Genomic DNA, 16,696 nt, shown 5'->3' on the forward strand with positions numbered 1-16,696 from the left:
AAAAATATTTTAATAATAAAAGTGGAAGTTTGTAATAAGGAAAGAAAGGGTAAAAAAAGGGGGGGGGGGGGGGGGGGGATTTCTGAATTTCAAATGTCAAAAATTTCTGAGATTAATCAGAAAATATCTGAGTTTCTGGCAGAAATTTGCTCCTTTTTTCTGTCTGCAGTGGCCCAAACACGGCATCACAGAAAACCCTTTCTGGTTTTGGATCTAAAATAAATTTATTTGATTTGTATTTGTTTGATTTTAGGTTGTGTTTGTCTGACTTACGCGTGCAGCTCGGGTAGCCATAGTAACCGGGGGCGCACTGGTCACATGACGCGCCGCCGTAATTGGGTCGGCAGTGGCAGATACCCGACACAGTGCAGATGGTACCGAATGAGGTGCGAGGATCACAGGAGCATTCTGGGAAAAAAAAAGTAAACGTAGATACAAAGAAACAAACATTCATATCTTTATGTTTCATTAAGGAGGTCAAAAAGTGCCAAAATTCAATCTGAATATATTTAGATGATGAGTTATGACAAAATTCTACTTTCCTCTGAGATTTATAAAATATTTTAAAACTGCTTTTTCTATCTGCTGCCCTCTGCTCTTCCTATTTAATTAAATTTATTATTTCCATGTTGTATCTTTTAATTTATTTCAGTTTGTCCGTGATTGTTGATTGTGTGTGGGGTTGTTTGATGTTTGCTTGACAGCATATTTTATCAACTCTGTAACACAAAAAGTACTTTTTAATTTAAATAGTCACATATAAGGCACAATGTACAAAGATATTTTAACTTTTATTTTGAAAGTTAATCAACAAAGGCCCAAAATGAATCTGACATTGATGTCAGATTCTCCCCAGGTTTTAGCTGAATCCTGTCCTGTAGTTAATGTGTTTATTTCTTTCCCTTCAAGGCTCATTTATTAAAAACCTTCTGGTTTCAGCAGCTGAGTAAGCAAACTCTGGGAGCCGCCATTTTGTTTTTTGTAACCCTTGAACTAGACCTGTCTCATACTTTCACATTTCCCTTCTCGTCTTTCCCACCTACTCTAACAAAAAACCCTATTCTTTATGAAGCACAGTGCCACTCCATAAAGTCCAGCCTCAGACGAAGTGCTTCCATATGTGAGCTGACGGTAGAAACAGAACAGATAGATTGGGTCCGGTCTGAGGCTGGTTACCTTGGCAGTTGGGGAAGGAGTGGAACCCAGATCTGCACTGTTCGCAGCGCGGACCCTGAAACTCTGGCCTGCAGAGGCAGCGACCCGACGCGTCGCAGCGCTCAGGGAGAGAGCCGACTGTGCTGCAACCGCACACTGCAGAGAGAGGTCAGAGGTCAGGGAGCGTCCAACTAAAGATGCTGCAGTGGCCGTAAGGGCAGAAGAAAAACATTTATCCAACTTAAGAACATAGATAATGACATTTAATTTACTTTAAGCCAAGCCTATGACTTTGACACATTCATTTTGATTAAATAATTATACAGACTCAGAGGCGGAACCTTTGTATTTGTGTGTTTCTGGTACACCTCTAAATCTGACACACAAAAAAAACATAAAAAAAAAAAAATAGCAATGAAGTTTTTGGTTTTGTTTTATGACCTTGTCAGTCTTTTCATTTACTCAGTTTGACAAGGTTGGAAATTTTAGGGTAAATTTAACGGAAATTAAGAGAACAAGAGCTGAATTATTAATATTTTTTTAAAATAAATAAAACTGATTTATTTTTATGTAATCAACTAATGAGTGAAAGTTTGAGTCGGGCAACATTCAGAGTAAAAAAAAGCCCAAAAGTCCCCGGGCGGAGGAGGTGACTCACGTTGGCAGAGGGGGTAGTTAAAGTAACCAGGCGCGCACTGGTCACAATGGTAACCATGGAAACCGCTCCGGCACATTCCATGACCAGTCATCAGGTCACATGACCCGTCCAGGCAGCCAGGACCCGAACACTGGCAGGCTGCTGGGAAACACGAACACAGAGTGAGAGAGGCGTAGCAGAACCAGAACCAGACAACAGAACCGGACAACAGAACAACAGAACCAGACAAGAGAACAACAGAACCAGACAAGAGAACAACAGAACAACAGAACCAGACAACAGAACAACAGAACCAGAACCAGACAACAGAACCAGAAAAAAGAACAACAGAACCAGACAACAGAACCGGACAACAGAACCAGACAACAGAACCAGACAACAGAACCAGACAAGAGGACAACAGAACCAGACAACAGAACAACAGAACCAGACAACAGAACAACAGAACCAGACAACAGAACAACAGAACGAAGTAGAAGAAAGAAGGAAGGAAGGAAAGAAAGAACAAAAAAGGAAAAAAGGAAGGAAGGGAAAGAAGAAAGGAGGGATGAAGAAAGGATGCATGACAGAGAAGGAATGAAGCTTCAATGGATAGATGAGGAAAAGGAAGAGAGGAGGGACAGAAAAAAATCTTTAATTCCAGATTCTTCGGGATAAATCTTGAAAATCTAAAATCTTAAATATGAACTTCCTGTCTGCCATGTTTGGCGTTCCCGTCCGCCATGTTTGGCGTTCCCGTCCGCCATGTTTGGTCAGATCAGTCTGGATAAATGAAGGAGCGTTGTTCGTCTCTCACCCTGGCAGTTGAGGCCGTAGAAACCCGGAGCACAGGTGTCACAGTGATCACCGCTGAACCCGGGTTTACAGACGCAGGTCCGGGTCCGAGGGTCCGGCCTGCACGAGTTATCCACCGTCCCTGCCGCGCTGCATTCACAGTCTGCATGGAAAACACAATCACACCGGCATGAAAAACAGAGGAAAACTGTAGAAAATGTTGGAATAAAACCCAACAGATTGCAGGTGATCTGTGTTTTTAGACTGGCTTATCTCCTCTAAGCTACTTTCTGTTCACACCAGAGTTTTCCCAACACTCCCTCAAATATCTGACGCAGACACAGAATAATTCACAAGGACTCAAGGTCAGACGTTTGCTTCTGTTCCCAAAGCACAAAGAGCCAAAACCTCGTTTGTTTCAGTCGTGTGATTATAATGTAATACTCAAACTAATCTGACGAAATCCATCACAACCACAGAGCGCTGTAAAAAGTATTCACCCCATTCTTCTTTAAAGGGTTTTTAATAATATTTTTAGTTAAGAAGTAAGTTGTGATGACAATCACATTTATTTTCTCCAAAAAAAACACACAAAAAAACACACACAAAAAAACAGAGGTTTGGATACACTTAAAAAAAATCATAATTTCAAAACTTTTCATCATCTTCCCTTAATTTTTCTTTGTCTAACATTAAAATTTGAATAATAACCTGAAACTTAAACAATAATTAGCAAAAACACCTATGTCCTCTTCAGTTTGTGGATAATTGAACAAGAAATAAATTAGCATAGTTTATCTCTATGCTAATGTTCTGGTTAGCATACATATATGCTTATTATATAACTAAGTTATGTAATATATGCTGTAATAACTTAGTTATATAATAACTAAGTTATTACTAAGTTATATAACTAAGTTATGTAATAACTTAGTTATATAATAACTTAGTTATAGGGTTAGAAACAGAACAGATAGATTGGGTCCGGTCTGAAGCTGGTTACCTTGGCAGTCGGGGAAGGAGCTAAACTTAGTTATTATGTAACTAAGTTTAGCATTCATACGTCTGGTATGTCTGGTTAGCATTGCTAACCAAAAAGGAAGGAGGGAAGATGCTAACTTTATCTTTTCTAATTTGGCTTGTAAGATTTAAAATACACACAATGCAAATTATTGTTTGCTTGCTGATATATGCGCTCAAATCCATCCTACTGCACATTTAGATTCAGTTTTTGACTAAAACTGGAGGAGAACTGAAGTTTTTAACCATCTCATTAGGAAAAGTGACATGATTTTTTGTTAAGAGCTATAATCTGTTGATAAATTAGAATAGATATCATTATTTTGGGTGTTCACATTTTCATCTCTTCTTATTTCACCGTTTGAGTGAAGAGAAGACTTACTGATGATCTCTCCAGCTGGTTTCGCCTCACTGTTGTTGTCAGTGTTTGTGGGATCTGTAGGGATGGCTGGTGAACAGAAAGAGTTTCACTTAATAACTGTATCCATGAAAATCTGCAACATGTCAGGAATGTTAAGCTCCAACTTACGGTAACACTGTGGGAAATTGATAAAGCCGCTGGCGCAGGAGTCACAGTTCTCCCCGGTGTAGTTCGGTTTGCAGAAGCAACGTCCGGTCAGATCCTCGCAGGTACCGTCTGTGAACTCCGACTGGCAGCTACAGGCTGGAGGCAAATAAAAAAAGAGAGAAATGGAGGATAATCAGGACAAAGACGACGCCCTGAGCTGGGGAAACTGATCGGACAGCAGGTAGACTCACGCAGACAGGCCAGAGGGGAGTCGATGGGATGGTCAGGCGACCGATAGTAGGTGGGGATGCAACGCTCACAGTTGATTCCGGTGGTGTGATGCTGTCAGAGAAAGTTTCCAGAAGGGTTTCAACATCAGAGCTCCATCACTGAACGTAATAATGCCACAACGCAGGAGTCTGAGGTACCTGGCAGTTGAGGCAGACTCCACCACCTCTGTGATGTCCGTGAATGTCGAGACTGGCTCTCCGCTGGTCGACCTCGGGATCGTAGTAACAATCGAAGGAATGGCGGTGACAGTTACAGGCTGAAAGAACCAACAAAACCAAAGAAACCAGTGAAACCAAATGAACCAATGAAACCAAATGAACCAATGAAACCACCTTTAATACCAAAACAATGCTGAGAAAAATGTAGGGGTGGATGAATTTACACATAATACCACGATTAATATACAGGATAAAAAAGAATAAACTGACAAATTTACATATAAACCAAGATTATTTCCAGTAATCACATTTAATCCGATTTATTCTTTAATCTGAGTCAGTAAACATTGGAGTTTTTTTTAAAGCAGCGTGACGAAACTGAACAGAGTATAAGCTGCAACCACAACACCTCTAAACCACCAGGATGTTAGAAACTCAACATTAGATAAAAAAAAAAACTTAATTAAAAGAGAAAAGATTAGCAAAGGTTGCCCTTAAAAATCCAAGTGGATGTAACTCTGTTTTTACTGCATTATAAGAGCCCGTATCATCACTCCTCCACCACCGAGCCTGACAGGTAAGAAGGTTTTGTACTGAAACTGATTTGTGTTTTTCTAAATCTAGAAAGATGATTTGTTCTGCTTAATGTTTTTATTTTTCTCCAAGCTTGTCTTATGTCCAATTTTTATTATTCACAGGAGGAAAAAAATATCCATTCTGAGAATTAATATAAATGTAACCAGAACAACTGAAAACATTTCCATTAGCACATCCAAATGTGGTTCCCCTCCCCAACCCATTTCTGCTGAGAGTCATTAAATTAAAGCCAACTCATTCTGTTGAACCAACACATGAAACACATTCCAGTTCAGGCTTCAGCGATCACACCTTCTGTGTGTGTGTGTGTGTGTGTGCGCGCGCACCGCGTCGGGCCCCACTCACATTCACATTCATTAGCGCTGTAAGTCGTCGCAGGTTTCCACGGTAACTGGTTGTACCCGGGGCAACAGTGGTCACAGGAAACGCCGCAGGTGTTGTGCTGACAGTCGCACTGCAACCTGTGAAACGAAACGAACGGAGAAAAACGATAAACTCTCAGCTCTACCGGGAGTTTCCCTGTTAGGGTTGAGAAGGTTCTGATGTTTCCTGTAGAAACAGGAAGCTGATGCTGCAGCTCCGACCAGCAGCTTCAACGTTTCCTTCACCCTCTAATCGGGTTAGTCAGTGACCCCGCCGCCCACAGAGTGTGGTAAAAAACACAGCAGGGAAAGATACAGAAAGACTTTTTTATCTTCTTAACCAAGAACAAAACTCCAGGCAGGACAGAGCAGGACTGGGACGAAGAGGAAAGAGGAAAAATTTCTGATTTTTACCACCCAACTATGAACTTTATTCCAGACTGACCTGATTAGAATCAGATTTTTATAGATACTGAATTTTCAACACTTTTTGCAAGTGAATTTTTTTTAACTGCCCGCAAAAAATTTCCTTTAAAAAAAAAAATTTACTGTCAAAAACTAATCTGCAAAATTTCATTTGTAAATATTTGTTTGCAAATGTGGTGGCCTTGTAGTGACCTTGTGATGACCTTGTGGTGACCTTTGTAGTGACCTTGTGGTGACCTTGTGATGACCTTGTAGTGACCTTGTGGTGACCTGAGCTCAAGCAACAGACTCTAGATCAAGTCTATCGGCTTTTAGCCAATCAAATTACGCTCCTTTGATCACATGACAAGCAGTCACCTGGTTACTGCTGGATGTGGAGACACCATTGTGAAATTTTCTAGGCGAAACTTTTGCTGACAAAAAAAATCTGATATAATTGCCTAAAATAAAAATAAATGCTGTAAATTGGGCAAAAAAACTGATACAATTTGCCTTTGGGCAAAACTAAATAGAAATGAGTTACATTTGGGCAAAAACCACCAGATTTGTGTTGCATTTTCCGTCCGTCTACTTTTCCTCAGTGAATGTTAAACCTTCCTGCAGATGAGGCTCCCTCAGCCTCTAACAGACATTTGTTTCATTTACCATCAAATCACAGACTGATGAGAAGAGCTGAGATGAAGCATAAAGATCGACTCGTCTCTTTCCTCTGAACAAATCTTCAAACCCAACAGAAGAGATTAATCTGAATTCCTCGTTCAGGGTTTCCATCAGTCGAAGTCCTGTCAGGCTGCTGCGCGTCCACAGACCCTCATGCCCCTTCTGCTTCTCCAAATGTTTAAAATACTAGAATACCACTTCAGTTACATCATTATATTCCCTCTGCTGGCTGTGATAATTGTTTAAATTTCATTTAGAAAGCAGACGCATGACTTCAACATCACTTTAAACACAAGATCGGTTTGTTTCTGGGTCAGAACTCATGAAATGTGAGGGAATGAGGCACGAAAATCTTAACGAGTTTCAACATTTAATTAATCTGTGGAATCAAAAAAGTATTTTCGAAATGAATTGAGTGTAACTCCATTCCTGTGACGGATGTCTGCATCTGAAAGGGATTTGAGTTAGAAAAACAGATGTAAATATGAATATCAAAGAAATGGAAAGCCAGAACCATCTTTGTTTGTAAAAGCTGGTGAGATTTTTATCCTTTAAACCTGAAAGGACAAACTGAACAGAAAGAGTGGTGAAATGTTGTGAAAGGGGCTCTGAACACAATGCATGGACGTGTTATCAGCACAAACATGCATGCAGACCTGCAGGCGGTGCAGACAGTTACATTCAATGCACCCAGATTCAAAATATTGTTTCTGCTGCTTCCTGTTTAAAGTCTCAGCGCTGCAAGGGATTTTTTTAAGCTGGCAAAAATGTGCCTTCAGAAAAATGGCACCAAAGATTTCCTTTTCTCTTTGCCCAAATTTGAACCAGGTCCAGCTTTTCTTGCCCAGCTGCAACTCATATCCGTTATTATGTCAGTGAAGCTCATTGCATCCCAATTTTACGTGAAGGAAAGTGTCTTAGCTCCTTTAATCTAACAGTGAAAGCAGATTTAACCCAGCAGTTTATCATGTTAGCTTGTTCTCCGTCTCCTTCCTCTGACTTCACTCCTCTCCTCCTAATCGACTCCTGCGGATCCTGCAGAGCGATCTGAGACCCCGTCCATCCCACTCTGCACCAGAAGACCGTCTGCAGAGGCTTCCAGCAAGCCTGAGCAAGAGTGGATCTTCACACATGCATGGCTGAGTGCAGGAAGAGCAGAAAGTGTGAAGCAGAGCTGCACGTTTGTACATGAAAAAAAAAAAAAGAACGCAGATGGGAAACAAGCAGACAGATTTGACTGAGTAATAATGGCTCTTCTGCAGCACCTGAGACTGACTAGTGAGAAAATAAACCCTGTAGTTTATATTCACAACACGTCTTTACCAACATGCTGTTAAGATAATGAAAGGTTTCCCTCAGCCGCTTATTTCCACACATGTGCTCCATGCGTTAAAACAAGCTCCATCCTGCCTGGACAGAAACGAGCTTCATTAATGCTGCGACACAAACTAAGTTCATCTCCTGCATGAACGTCTGAATTTACAGTAAAACAAAACATTTTTTCTAAATATTCCTCTGACTTATTTTACTTTTTGTGTCCATTAGAAGAATTAATTACATTAGCAAATTCTGTCTGGTAACATCCAGCAACTCTGTATGATCTGAAAAGTGTGGCGTGCTTCTATTCAATACAATCTGTGATTTGCCAACAAACTTTGATCTTGGTTTGGTTGAAGTGAACTCTGGTTTGGTTTGAATGTATGTGAACATCAAGCAGACCGGAGACCGCTCCAAAAGCAGGAAGTGGACAAGGAATTCTGGGTAAATTCAACCAAAACAAATGAGCTAGCCTAGTGCTAGCGGGAGAAATGACTTGTGGTCTTTCGCCAAAGACAAAAAAGAAATCCAACAGCCGCTAAAATCCATTTTTGCTTTCATTTGGTTGCACTCAGCGTTTCCTTCAGAAGTTCTTGGTGCAGCGCCCCCACAGGCGAGGAGAGGAACAGGTATTTTAAGCATTTGGTTTTTTGACGCAGAAATGTTGTAGTATTTTCAAACTTTCAGCTGTGAAAATATCCTTAATTACACAAAGCTGGAGTTGAACTGGGTTTTATTAACCAGTATCAGAGTAAAGTGGGCTGAAATTAAAAGCTTTTGGGCGATTCTTCTTTCTAAAAGTGTTTTAAAAATCATGGATTTTCCTTTTACTTCATAATTATAACCACTTTGGTTTATAAATTCAAAACACACTGGAGCTTTTGTTTCAAACATGACAAAATGTGAAAACTTTTGTGATGTAAAACATAACATGTCTTCTAACCCCAACTCTGGCAGCATCTCATCTCTGATAATGATCTGAAGAATCCCCCCGATGATTAACCGTCCTTACACCTGCAGGCTTTCTTGCGGTAACAACTCCCAGGTCTCATATGCACCACAAGTCTGCAGGTTTTTAAGTGCAGCCAGACGGAGCTGCAGCCACAGAGTGAAACCAAATGATTCCCTTCACATTCGTAGCCTGGAGGTTTCAAACCAGCAATTCTCTTTGTGCCACAGTCACAACATCAAACATTTTAATAAGATTTTTTTTCACAATTAAGGAATAAACACACAAAGATTCCCCCTTTCAGAGTGACTAAAGCCAGATTTTTTCATGTGGAATGGCAGCAGGCGCCGTTTCAACATGTTTCAACTTTTCAGATGTAAAACCGCTTTACTATTTACTTAAGTCAAAATAAAAAAACACTGTGTGAGTACAAACATCTTTACCTGTTTGTTTTATGACCTTACTGAGTTCAATCTGCCTTCCAACATGTCTTTCAACACTGCTCTGTTGAGGTGAAATTTGGACTTTGACTGGGCCACTGCAACATCTTCATTCTCATTTCTTTTTTTCTTTTACCTCTATTAAATCACTGTTAAACACACAACCTGGGTCAATTCCTGTTTCACTCTTCAATACTTCGGTGTCCACAGCAGTTCATAGTTTGGTGCCAAACAGGCCCGTATCATCACACGTCCACCACTATGCTTGGCAAAAAGTGAAAAATAAATGACCCTGATTTATTAGTTTATTTTGGGTTTTGGACTTTAACTCATTAACTTTGATTAACTAACTACACAAAGGTTCCAGGTAGAACTTTTGTTTCATGTTTCTGGTACGTCTGTAAATTTGACGCACAAGCCACATCCACTAACAGAGATGGACAACGAAGCCACTTGTTGTTAATTTCTATGACAAGAAACGATCTTACGGACGCCTGAGCAGACTATTGTTGTGTTCACGTTGTGCTAAATGGAGTTAGCCTATCAGAGAAGCTATTCAAGCCTAAAGTAGCTTCTCAATGCTAAACGTAGCAGCAGCAGAGATGCTAACGCTAATGTCAGCGTCCACAGTCCATATTTCTGTCAGGAGAAATAACCTGAAGAACAGATTAAAAATAATAAATGTCAACCTTGTTGAGCTCATATGTATTTTTTCCAGTAACTTAGAAGCAAAAAGGGTTTTTGAATTGAAACTGAAGCTTATTTTGTCGAAATATGGTTTTCTTTGCAGATCCTGTAATACTTGATTATATCAGTTTTAATCGAGTCCCTCCAGTAGTGGTTTTGATTTTTAATGTTTTTCATTTAGGAAAGCAGCTTAGTGTTGATTCAGTAGAATAACTGTAGGGGGTTTGACTGCACTGAGCGGCGATTAAAATGAAAGGTTTGAATTGAGTCCCAGTGTCAGTTTATTTAAGGTGGCTGGTTCCTACAAGCATGATGAGACATCAGTTGTTCTCTCATGTATTAACATAACATTTCTCCTTCAGTTTCATTCATCCCAATGCAACAATTCAAACTAAGCAAGGCGGCCATGTTGTACTTCAAACACCAAAACTTCAATCTATTTCCAACTTTTCTGCCATGAATTAACAGTCAGGCCTGCTAAACTAAAGTTCCCAGAGTGTCAGATACATTCCTGATCAATAAAACCTTCCGGTTTGAGAAATCAGATTCTTACTTGTAAGGGTCGCTGGGGTCGTTGGCGTTGCAGGCCTCGGCGTGTCCGTTACACACACACCTTCCTCCGATGCTGATGTCTTTAATACTGTAGTAGTACTGCAGGAAATCAGCAGCACATAGGGAGTTATCAGCAACTTGTTTTATTAATAAACCCCCACTGACCCTGTTCAAACTGCCCCCTCAGTGGGGCCTCACCCTGCGGGTCACGGTGGGGTCGCGCAGCGCCTTGCCCATCAGGTGACCCAGCAGCGTGTTCGTCCTCAGGAAGCGGAGCCGGATGTTGGTGGCCTTGGTGAAATCCCTCAGCACTGGCGAATAGGAGAAATTCAAGGCCCCGGGCCGGCCGTTCACCAGGGACACCACAATCTGAGGATGGGGGGCGCCAAAGTTATCAAGGGACAAATGAAGACAGAAATAATTACAAATGTAGAAATTTTATAAAATGAAAGATTTTTGTACCAATAATTGTTATTACTCACATGTAAACTGGTGGATTATATCTATTTCTGTAAGTTTTGGTGATATTTAGAATAACTTGTATATAAAAAAATAAGAACTAGAATCTAAATTCTTACTTTTGCATTAGGAAAAATAGTGAACATTAAAGGTGACCTATTGTTCTTCCTCACACAGGTTATGATAGCTTTATGGGCAACACAAAACATGCTAGTTACATTTTTTGCACAAAATAATTCTTAGATAATGAGTTTTTAGTCTGCTCAGTTTGCCTATTTTGTTTTAGGGCTTCTTGTCCCTTTAAATCCAAATAAGTTGCTGCTGGCAACGCCGACCTCAACCCCCCAACTCAATGTTTACACTCGCAAGTGAAAATGGCTACAAACTGATGTGCAATTACACAACCGAAAAGCAGAAGTGGAGCCTCCTGCACACCTAACAAGAATACACCAAGTGGTTTCTGAAAGGCAAGAAGACATCAAAACACTCTTCTTTTCCACCAGATTTTTATACAACGATGAAACCAATTGGCCAAACGTGATGGAACTCTGCTTGGGTTGCTAGGTAACGGGAGGAATGCCGCTGGGGTTGCTAGGTAACAGGTGGAATGCTGCTGGGGTTGCTAGGTAACAGGTGGAATGCCGCTAGGGTTGCTAGGTAACGAGCTGTTGTTGCTGATTCGTGATGTTACATTCCAGGTCGTCTTCAAGACACCAAAAACATCAAGTTATTGTCAAAAAATAGTTTTAAGGGGCAGTAGAAGCCCAAATAGAGGTACAAAAATGTGCAAAAAGTGAATTTTGCCTAGTAGATCCCCTTTAAAATAACAACATTAGCATAAACTCAGCGTTTTAATTAACTCTCTGTTACTAAGTATTTCCTGCACATGTTGGATCACCTCTCCGTTTTCCAGCGGGACTATTCGTGAGTACTCCGTGGTGCAGATGATGTCGTTGTCGTTGTTGATCCTCTCGATGGTTCGCTGGCCAAAGCGTTCGATGCAGTCCCTCTTAGACGCTGCAAAACACACAAAGGCAACAAAGGAAATGTTTGCAAACATTTATGGATTCCCCACCAGGATTACAGCCTGAAGATAAATAAAAAGCAGAGTAATAAAAATATTTTAAATGCCATGACTTCAGTTTGTTCAGAGTAACAAGCAGCTCTGAGTTTTACAGCCTGAAGGCTAACGCTAATTTACCCAACTAGCCGGAGAAACCATGTCATCACTTTTCAGATCCAGTTACAAATTTTTAGGTTGGAATGAAGTCTTGACTTTGACTGGGCCATGAATCTGTTTTAATTTAAAACAGGGGTGTTCAAAGTGTCGCTCTGGGGCCCATTTACAGCCTCTGGATGATTTTGTGTGGCCCGTGATCACAGATCTAGAGTGAGACAAATATGATGTGTAAGCATAGGGTGACATTTTTTAAAAATTTACAGATAAAATGTTCTTAAAATTACAAAATAAAAGTTTGTGGAACAACAAAATGTCCAGATATTTGCATTTGTCATAATTTTGTTGTGTTAAAGAACCACAACCAAAAAAAAGAGAAAAAAGAAAGAAGAAAATGTATACCTGACACTAGTTCTGCTTATAAAAACATAAATAAAAAATAAAAATCTAACTTTCTTGTTGGATTCAATCAAATTGTTTCTGGTATGTTTTAGTTTATTATTTTTACAAGATACAAAAATGTCACATAATTTTGTGCATTTAAAATAACAAACTAACTAGGAAAAGGGCCGAAAGTGCTTTCAAATTACACATACAGATTATTTTTGGACTGGGTGACTCTTGAAGGAAATTAGTTGGGATAATCAAATTAAACAGAATGTTAATTTGTTTAATTTGTTAATGGGGTATAAACACAGCCCCGTGTTTATACCCCAACACGGGGCTGTGTGACGACGTGAAGCCGTACCATTGTAACCAATAGAAGTCAACTGCAGTACCACTTTTCAACCCAAAGAGGGCAGCACTGAGATGAATTTAAGCAAAAATAATGCAGAACTAAGCAAATTTACACAAAAATTTCTAAATTCACACAGAAACATAAATATAGAACCATAAATAACCTACTTAGACAGTTAATAATCAGAAAATAAAGTTGATTTGGGGGTCAGTTTCACTTTAAAGAAAAGCTGAACATCTTCCCGACGATGCTAAATTGTAGCAGCGGAGGTCCAACAGAACCGCTCATCTCCTCAGATGCCGCCTCCTCCTTTAATCAGCTAAACTCCAAGCTGTGGCCTGTTGCCAAACATTCCTGGAATCCCCCTGCAGCTCACCTCCACCAGCAGCCGCCAATCAGTTAACATGACCTCTGACCTCAGACGTCCTGTTAACTATAGATTAGAGTTGTAGCTACTGCCTTCCCTGACATGAGTGGGTGTAGTGACAAACCTGAACCTTCAGAGTTACATAAAGATGGTTACAAAGTCGGCCTTCTATCTGAAGTTTTGGTTCAGTTAAAAACAAAAAGAAAAAGAGGTGACCATCACACCAATTCTCTGACAGATTATCAGTCAAGCTGGTGATTGAATTAGCTAATCTACGACAGCGATCACTTATTAATAATCATTAAATAAACATCAAGCCTGAAAACATAAAACTGCAATGTTCTGTTCTTTGTGTGGGAAATGTTTGCGTGTTTTTCTGGTGTCGAATCCTGATACATTAGTGGCATTTTTGTCAGTTGCTATGGCAACGTGTCTATGTGTAGCCAAAACAGAGAGCGAGAAAAAAGAAGAAAACGAGTCTCTTTGAGTTTGGTTTTTCTGCGTTATTTTTCCTGTAGTGCGCTGCACTAAATGAATAACACCTACCCCTCCAGGTTTCATTTAGTTAACAAATCGTTGTACTGTGGCAGCAAAGCCATGGATGGCATGTAAAAGAACCGTCTTTATGGCATCCAGCGCAAAGTTTCTGGATGTGAACAATCACATGCAACTTGATTGATTGATTGATTGATTGATGCTCATCAATTTGGTTTTATACTCACAGGCGAAGTACTGCCAGGGCTGGTAGGTCTGCCCAGAGTCCGTGGATCTCTCCAGAACCCAGAGGTCCGGACGGGGGGAGTTGGCAAATTTAATCAACACGTAGGCCACATGGAAGAGCTGCAGAGAGGCGGGGAGAAAAACAAAAAACATTAATAAAGATTATATATAATGCTGCAAAATGATTTCTTCTGTTTTTGTTTTGTTGTCACACCGACATGTTTTTATTTTAGGGCGTTTTCACGCCTGACAGTCCTGTAGACTGTATGAATGGAGAGCAAAATTGCAACATTAGGTACATTTTCAGTTGTATTTTCCTCTAAATAAGTTAAATTATCATTTCAGACCAGATTTTTAGTTATTTATCTGATGTGCTAAGTATTACCAAGCCATTTTGTGTAGTTTCTAGTGAAAACATCTTTGTACACTTGAAATAAAAACTTTAAAGTAGCTTTTCAGCAAGAAATAGGAACTCAACAGTTCCTTAATATTGAAGAAGAGGTGCTAGTTTTACTGACATATTATTTCACTTATAAGTAGACATTTTTCCCGTATTATAAAATAATTTGTATTTTTTCATCAATATTAAGAAATTGACTTAAAACAAGAACATGAAAAGTTATTTGTAAGTCAGTTTTATCTTATTTCAAGTGTAGTAAGATATTTATACTAGAATCTAGACAACAAATACTTGGAAAGATTTTGTGTTTTTGCAGTGGAAGTAATTTGAAAGGAGAAAAAAGTTTATTTTGCAGCACAGTGACAAGAAAAAAATAGAAGTTGACCTTTTCTTTAGCATCAGATAGAAAATAAAATATCAAAGAACCATGAGGAAATTAAAGCTCAGAGAAAGGACTGGAACAAGAAATGACAGATATGAGATGAGAACAAAGAAAAGAAAATATGACTGACGACAGGTTAATCAGAAACAGGAACAGCAGCCAGCTGCTGGCCTTTAATAAAACCAGCCGACCTCTGCAGCGACCCCAGCAATTGACCTTTAAAACATGGCCTCTCTGAGGACGCGGCACGTCAAGAACAACTAAATTACCTCTGATCTACTGCGTCCTGGTTCTGCCACAAGTGGCTGTCAAACGGCTGATTCCTGGGTTTCCCAATGAGCTCCAGATGTTCGGCGATCCGTGGTGTCGGCGCGGCGCGGCCGCAGCCCGGACGACAAACTGCCCTCAGCGGTACGGAGGGAAACAGGCCGAGCTTAAAACACTCTGACTGTTTCCCAGCAGGAAGAGGACGCAGCGCAACGCATGACATGCATCACAACTCCAAATCTGTTTCCCTGCATGAAGCTAGGCATTTAAAAACCAGGCTGATACGATGATACAATGATGCAACTGTAACCTCAAGACTTTAAAATGAGTGTTTGGGAGAAACGGGGTAAACATACCAGAAAATATCCTAAGCTAATTTAGCTACCGATTAATTGTTAATTGGAGTATAAAGACTCCAAAAAAGGCTATTTGGTGACAAAATATACTAAAAGTAGTAATTAAGAAAAGATTGTACAACAATATATAAATTCTGCTTTTAAGACAAAAAAAAATCTTTGTTTTAGCTTTACCTGGTTCAAATTCTCTAATGAAAAATAATTTTAAGAACCTTTTACCTTCCAGTTAATAACAGAAACACAAACGGATCATCCCCAGACTGGATGTTAAGTCAGAAAGGGTCGAACTTTTCACATATTAATGTCAGAAACATTTCCTCTTGCTGTAGATGCATCTTTCACTACCAACAAGCGTTCAGTACAGAAATGCTGGGAGAAAAATTATCTGCAGATCAAGTGGCCTTTAATAATGTATATTTTAATACCAAGTACACACAGGCAGTATGGATATCCCTCATATCAATACTGATACCGATCATTTTTAACTAAGTTAAATATAAAATCAAACTTCTGAACTCCAGGTGTTTCTGTGTTTATAAAATACTTTAACTTACAGGGTTAGTATGCATTTAGGGTGCATTTTTCCAAAATAAACAAAGTTTTTCTTTTAACTAAACAAGGGGTAAATATTCCAAAGATTTATATTGAGAGACCAGGAAACAGAACGCAGCGCTCCTGTGTCCCTTAGGGTGGAAAGATATTGGCCAAGAAAAAAAAATAAAACCTGGACATTCCTTTGAATCCTGGGTTAAAGTTTGACTTCCAGGGCAAATTCCTTGAATCTCCACCCTCAAAAAAACAACCCTCAGGTGCACAAGCCGTCCCAATCAGCCACGTTTTGATTTCTGTTTGCTCACATGTAAAATCTGGAGGTGAGATTAAATAATCCAGCTGATGGTGAAATCTATAAGAGTATAGAAACATCCTTTATTGTTCCTCAAAGGGAAAATTCATGACAGCAGCAACAGATATATATTCACACAAAGAGTCCTTAATGTGTTAAAAATAATAAAATAATACTCTGTTACCCAGCAGGTCGTTGCTAGGTAACCAAGCAGCTTCAAGCCCCCCTCCACATCGACTTCGGTTACTTAGCAACAAATTTATCTATAAAATCTGTCACAATTTTATAGATAAATTGTGACAGATTTATCTATAATTTGATTCTCACTGTTTAATCTTAAGATCAAACTGAAAGAAAATCCCCACTGTGACTGTCTCCAACTCTCAGTGGGAGCCAAGTCAGTTGTCTTGTATGAAAGCGCACACACACAC

At 39.6% G+C, this 16,696-nt stretch overlaps 1 protein-coding gene across 3 annotated transcripts in view; it reads right to left on the reverse strand.

The window, feature by feature from the left end:
• lama5 (laminin, alpha 5) overlaps positions 1–16,696 on the reverse strand; it is a 105,270-nt gene that overhangs the window by 63,246 nt on the left and 25,328 nt on the right. For all 3 annotated transcript variants that reach the window (XM_015016559.1, XM_015016558.1, XM_015016560.1), the window contains exons 3-15: positions 14,019–14,136; positions 11,912–12,030; positions 10,753–10,923; positions 10,556–10,653; positions 5,507–5,622; positions 4,544–4,662; positions 4,367–4,457; positions 4,137–4,271; positions 3,990–4,055; positions 2,610–2,750; positions 1,814–1,951; positions 1,177–1,311; positions 274–408 (exon numbers count right to left, since the gene is read on the reverse strand). In XM_015016559.1, coding sequence (XP_014872045.1) covers positions 274–408; positions 1,177–1,311; positions 1,814–1,951; positions 2,610–2,750; positions 3,990–4,055; positions 4,137–4,271; positions 4,367–4,457; positions 4,544–4,662; positions 5,507–5,622; positions 10,556–10,653; positions 10,753–10,923; positions 11,912–12,030; positions 14,019–14,136 — 1,582 coding nt within the window. The remainder of the gene's footprint in view (positions 1–273; positions 409–1,176; positions 1,312–1,813; positions 1,952–2,609; positions 2,751–3,989; positions 4,056–4,136; positions 4,272–4,366; positions 4,458–4,543; positions 4,663–5,506; positions 5,623–10,555; positions 10,654–10,752; positions 10,924–11,911; positions 12,031–14,018; positions 14,137–16,696) is intronic.

This window comes from Poecilia latipinna, unplaced genomic scaffold, assembly GCF_001443285.1.
Source record: "Poecilia latipinna isolate Pla-1442-1.1 unplaced genomic scaffold, P_latipinna-1.0 Scaffold2036, whole genome shotgun sequence".
Taxonomy (NCBI): domain Eukaryota; kingdom Metazoa; phylum Chordata; class Actinopteri; order Cyprinodontiformes; family Poeciliidae; genus Poecilia; species Poecilia latipinna.